Source organism: Pteropus alecto, unplaced genomic scaffold, assembly GCF_000325575.1.
Source record: "Pteropus alecto unplaced genomic scaffold, ASM32557v1 scaffold22, whole genome shotgun sequence".
In the NCBI taxonomy this organism is placed as follows: domain Eukaryota; kingdom Metazoa; phylum Chordata; class Mammalia; order Chiroptera; family Pteropodidae; genus Pteropus; species Pteropus alecto.
Window position 1 is genome coordinate 7,074,697 of NW_006434839.1, and position 6,000 is coordinate 7,080,696.

Genomic DNA, 6,000 nt, shown 5'->3' on the forward strand with positions numbered 1-6,000 from the left:
ATTCCTGTAGGGCTGTAGGGGTGTACTCTTTAGGAGGTTTAAGAAGCATGCCTTCGGAATCAGATCAGGTCATTTCATGTCTCCTGTGTCCTTTTCCACATCTCAGTTTTTCTCACGTAAAAAAAAGGGAGATAGTAATGCCTCCTCCATGAAAGATAACGAAGTCGAATATATAAAAAACGCCCAGCGAAAGTTATCTTGAAAATGCCTTTCCCACTTTCTTAAACTCTTTCGTTTCTTTGGAATAAAATGATATTGGTTAGTTTTTATGTAGAAACTGAAAGATATAGAACTAGATTTTATATACCAGATATCTATGAGAGCTAACCCTATATTGTGGAGTTTATCATTATTGGTTTTTTTTCCATTTAAAAGAACATGTTTTAATAATATTCATTATTGGAGATGTGCCTGGTTAGAAATCGATTTTGCTGATGTATCTTAAATCTCTCACCTGATGGAGAATATTCTAAGAAAAAGAGCTAAGTTGCTAGGGCTTGCGGTGTAAGGGCAGCGCTGACTGGTATTTGTTTCATTAAGCTTAGGCAAGCTATCCAATTACTTAATGCAAATAAGAAAAGTTTACTCTAAATTCCTGCTTCTTTGCTTAAAACTCTAGAGAATTTAAATGAGGAGAGATATGTATTTAAAAGAAGGAAGTTTAAATGAAACTTAAATCACGGGCTTAATGTTGAATACTATTAGACCGACAGATCTGAAATATTAAGTGGGAAATGCCAATAAATAAAAGGGAATGTATTCTCCAAGATACTCGGTATGTTTACTTTTATTTTGAGATAATTCTTAAATCTTTGGAAATCTAAGCTAATAATGAAACTTATTTTATCTCTCACCTTCTTTTCACCTAACAGGGACCTTGTAAAAGCGAAGTGTTGCCTTCTTTCTCTGTCAGCGGGCGCTCACTCTTCATTGCCCTGTGCAGTGTTTACAGAACAACCTGGCTTCTGATTTGGAGCCTCCAGCACTGGTTGGGTAGCTTTCAGTGAGGCCCAGCAAGCAGGGTCATCTCATTCGGCTCAAAATAAGAGAAAAATTGGTTGATCATGCAGACGTCCACCTTCCATACATGGCCACTGAATAGAATAGTTTGATGGTTTGTAAAACCAAGGGCACCTGAGAGGAAGCTTTGAAAAGAATTAGGAGCTTCTGAGAATACAAACAGATGTTCTTTGCAGAGTAGTCGTATTTGTTAAATGACCTAAATGACTCAGTGAAAGAGGAAACTTATTAGAAGAAAATATTGCTGTAAATGAATTTTGTGGAGGGGAGAGTTGGGGAAATGAGAAATAATATAATTTAGAAATTTCTAATCTGTTGCTTTTACTTCTAAAGTAAAAAAGGAACCCTCAATTAGTTATACCCTTTATCTGAAACGGCCCTCCAAAATAATTTGAAAGAAAACAAAACTGTGTTCTAAAATTTTCTAAAATGCAAAGGCAGATTTAAGCTTCAGTGGATCCTTTCAAGCCTTGCATTAATTTGTATTGATAATCGTGTACGTGTGTGTGTGTGTTTTAAGAGTCTTCCCTCAGTGACTCTAGATCTGCCAACCTTTGGTATCTGAAACAGCAGTCACAGAACTCTAGAAAATCCTTTCTCAGTGATTCTGGACCCAGCTGGTGTCTCAGCTGAGACACTTTCTCCTTCCCCATGTTGCTCAGTTAATATGTTAGATTTCATTTCAGATATCATCTCCCACCCATATAGTTTCATAGCCTTGTGTTTTTACAAATAATGCATTTATCAGAGTTTGAGCTTCATAAGGGTAGGGACTGTGTCTCTTTTCTTGTCATTTTGTTCTCAGTAATCAGAATACTGTCTGTCACCCACTAATTATATTGAATGAATTTGTGAGTCTGTTTATTCTTACTTAGCATATAGTTTTTATCAAGCAATAGGAAACTCTAAGGATGAGACTAGAAATTGAATGCCCATTGAATGAAAAGTATAAAATTTGGAGAAAATACTTCTTTGTTTCATTTATTCCCTGCCACCACCTTTCTTGAGAGTTTTTAAGGAATGAGGAATAATATATTTAATGTATGATGTTTGCAAAACTTTTAACTGCAAGGGACCTTGACATTATATAGTTCAACCTTCAAATTTTAAAGCTGGGAGAACTGAAGTTTATTAGATGTGCAGCTAAGTTGCTGGTAGGTGATGAGAATTCGTTCTAGGTCCTACTGCCAGGCTCCTAAGGATGCAGGTCTGTTCGTAAGGATAAATGAAAATAACTGTAAAAATTTATTAAGAAGGGAAGACAATTTTCCTTTTAGTCAGTTTCCACCACTGTCAATCTCTCTGCAGCCAAGAACTAAGCACAGTTAGGCATCGATATTCCAGAGGCTCTCATATTGTGAAATATAGAACAGCTTTCTATAATGCAAATATTATAACATCCTTCTGTTTTAAGTGATTTAGTGAAGACTGGGATCCGATCACACTTGTGACACTTATAGATTGGCCCTTGGCAAGGTTCATCTTGTCTTCTGGTTGTTTCTTAAATCCCGCAGTCTTCTGTTTTCTGCAGCTAGTTTTTCATTTTTTGTCTGTGGTTGGAAATATGCCATTCATTCCTTTATGCATGCGTGGATTCAGCAAGTATTCATTGAGCACTTATTTTGTGGCAGGCACCGTTAAAAGCATTGGGGATGATACAGCGAACTAAAAACTGGTCCTCACAGAGCGTATAGGCAGGTGGGGAAGAAGTAAAGGACCCTGTGATAAGATAGGGCTGCTGGGTCATTGTCAAGTTTTGATTTTAGAAGCCTTTGAAGATAATAAAAATAAAGCAGAACTTTTGGGTGAAAACTGGGGGGGGAGGAGGGGAAAGCAGAGAAGACAAAGCTGTATGTGGTCACTGCGTGTTGGGTGAATCTGGAGATTTTCTCTTTTTCAGGACATCACTGCCTTTTCTGGATTCCCAACCCCATAGTGGGTACTATTATTACTGCTGCTACTTACCTAACATGTGGAGTGCTTATTCTTATAGGCATTGTGCTAAGTGCTTTGTGTATATAGAACCCTATGAGGTAAGTATTACATCAATCCATTTTTCTCAGGAGAAGAGCAAGATTCAGGTTAACAAGAATTACTTCTCAGCCAGTAAGTGGTAGAGCCTTGATTTGGACCCAGGAGTCAAACTCCAGAGTCGGTGCATCTGTACCAAGTGTTGTAAGCTGAAGAACCTTTATTTTTTATTATAGCACTGAAGGCTTTTGTGCTCATGTTTTTGCTGCTTTTTCATTAACCTGCCAAAACTTTATGATATTTCTTAAAAGTTGAGCCACTTTTAACTCCATTCGTAATTCAAATTTATGCCTTGTACAAATAAACTCAGAAAAAAAAAGTGGTTATTAAAATAAACAATACTTTAAAATTTGGTATACCAAAGTAGATGTGAGAAAATTTCATCGTATAGAATTCATTTTATGCTCATGAACTAATAATTTTTATCGTAGTTTTACATGTGTATGTAAAGTGCCTTATGAGCATAGTGCAGTGCTGGGCATTTAGTAGGTGACTCATAAATGATAGTAGTTTTTAGTATTTTAGTTTCCACCTCAAATGTAAAATAGATAATATCTTTTCCTTGCAGGTGATATGCTGGTAAAAATGCTTTCACTGCACAGTTTGCTAATCTGATTCAGTAACCTCAGCAATTATCAGTACAATATTCTTATGTGGACCACTTTATTTTTGATGTTACTCTCCTTTTATGTATCTCCAGGATTTATTTAGGTAAAAATATATTTTGGTAATCGAAGGCCATGTTTCTCAAGACTTTCCGATGCATCAGGGCTTATGAAAAGACAGTTCGCTGCCCACTCCTTCTCCCTAAGTTTCTGATTCAACAGGTGTGGATAGGGTCTGAGAATCTGCATTTCTAACAGGTTTCCAGGCGATGCTGCAGCTAGTAGTGACCCACACTTTTAGAACCGCCACTCTAGGGAAATAACATGTCATTCTCTTATAATCATACATTTCCAGTGAGTTAACGTTTTAAATTATGATGTTGTTGAATTTATTGTGAAATGTATTCGGATGTAAGATTGAGAAATTTGGTTTGTGTAAGTGTAATTGTGCTTATTGCCTATGAAATTTCCTAGTGGTTACTTTTGCGTTAAGGAATTTCAAAGTGCAGATTTTAATTTGTTTCTATTATTCATCTTTTTTCAAGACACAAAAACATGCAGGTTTAATCTTTAGGGGGAAAGTATTATAACTGGAATATATTTTACAAGGTGATTTTATCTGTTATAATTGATTTCTGAGAATTACAGGGCATCAGGATGATGTAGCAATTCAAAAATAGTAACAGAAAGTTTTATTTTCTTTTGCTCTTTTCAAGTATCTTTTTAAAACTAAAATTTGATAGACTAGTATCGAGTTCAATTTGGTGCTCATCATTCCCACTTAGAAGGCAGATTTCACTCAGAATTTCACTTATACCAACATAATAATTTTACCTTTTCAAAGCATCACTTTTACCTTTGGGAATTTGATGGTAGAGAGGGGTTATTCTCTCCAAGAAGAAAAGGCAATCAGAAAATCTTTGTTCAGGAGATTAGACTGAAATGTACTCTCATTCAGCGATCACTGAATACCCTCATGTGCCAGGCACTGTGGTGAAGATCAGTGCCAAAATAATTTATCTTTTTCATGCACAATGAGGGGTTTTGGTGGATTGCAATTTAATATGATCTAATTGTGTGATGGGGTTACGGATAAACCTGATGCAATCTGATGCTTCATTAATAGAACTGGCATGGTGTGGAGGTCTTGGGGGTGCCGTTCTGCTGTTCTCTTTTACTAGAATATGTCTGCCAAGTTACATTTAGCTCGGACCTAAGGGACAAACCGGAGTTGTTCCAGAGGTGACGAGCCCTGCTGTTGAAAGGTCTGGCCAACTTTGCATGTGAGGACTGTTGGAAAATGGGAGTAATTCGCCAGGAGGGAAGACATCTAAACTGTGTTTTTAGTTTTCTGCTGTAATATAAGATCTATGAGGACAGGAACACGGCCTTGTTGTTCAGCACCATGTCATCAGTGCCTCCCTTAGTGCTGGCTGCGTGTTCAGCAAACATTTGATTTGAGCCAGTTTTGAGGGGAAGAGACAGGCTTGTTAATTAGATTTATTACTTATATCTCCAGAGAGCAGACAGAGGCACCAGGGATGAAATTTTTAGGTGGGCAGACTTCAGTTGCACATAAGAAAACCTTTGTAAAACTAGTCTAGCAGTCAAATTAATAAACTTCACTTGTCTTAATTGTTATTTTAAATGCTCGGGTAAAGGCTGTATGGGGATTTGCTAGGAACTATACTGGCTCTTGATAAACTATAGGCTAAGATGAGTTCAGCTCTTTTTATTTACGTATTTCATTAAAAAATAATGTCAACGAATAAAATCTTTTTTTTTTTTTTTAAATAAGTTAGACCTTCTTTTGTCTTTTCAGACTAAAGCAGAGTAAAGAACTGGACCGAGAGAGGGCTTTCGCCAATGAGCAGTTAACCAGAGCTATTCTTCGGGAGAGGATATCAAGCGAGGAGGAACGCGCTAAGGCAAAGCACCTGGTGAGCGTTAAAGACGTGATAGAAATGTCGTGTCTACAAGGAAATCTCTGATGTTTGAGGGAAGCTAAGTACTCCTTGCCAGCTTTTAGTGTTGATAAAATTCATGTTCTCCTTGCTTGATTTTTTTGAATTTGCCTTTTACAAGTAGTTGACAGTTTGCTGAGAAGAACCATGGAAGACTTTTTAAGGCAGGTAACTTCAGAATTATTTGAAATAAAGGTCAACACAGAGACACAGGTATATGCTTCTTACCTGAAGGGATATTGTGTGTGTGTGTGTGTGTGTGTGTGTGTGCATGTGCTAATATTCCCTGGAGCTCCTTGGATGTTGAATATATCCTCAAAATTTACTCTTTTCTCCCACTTTCTTCTGTTAACTTGTCAGGTGCTACATGAAGGCAGAAC

The 6,000-nt window shown here is 37.0% G+C and overlaps 1 protein-coding gene across 3 annotated transcripts in view; it reads left to right on the plus strand.

Moving 5' to 3' along the window:
• CHCHD3 (coiled-coil-helix-coiled-coil-helix domain containing 3) overlaps positions 1-6,000 on the plus strand; it is a 256,115-nt gene that overhangs the window by 90,574 nt on the left and 159,541 nt on the right. For all 3 annotated transcript variants that reach the window (XM_006910510.3, XM_025045860.1, XM_015588404.2), the window contains exon 4: positions 5,479-5,596. In XM_006910510.3, the coding sequence (XP_006910572.1) occupies positions 5,479-5,596 (118 nt within the window). The remainder of the gene's footprint in view (positions 1-5,478; positions 5,597-6,000) is intronic.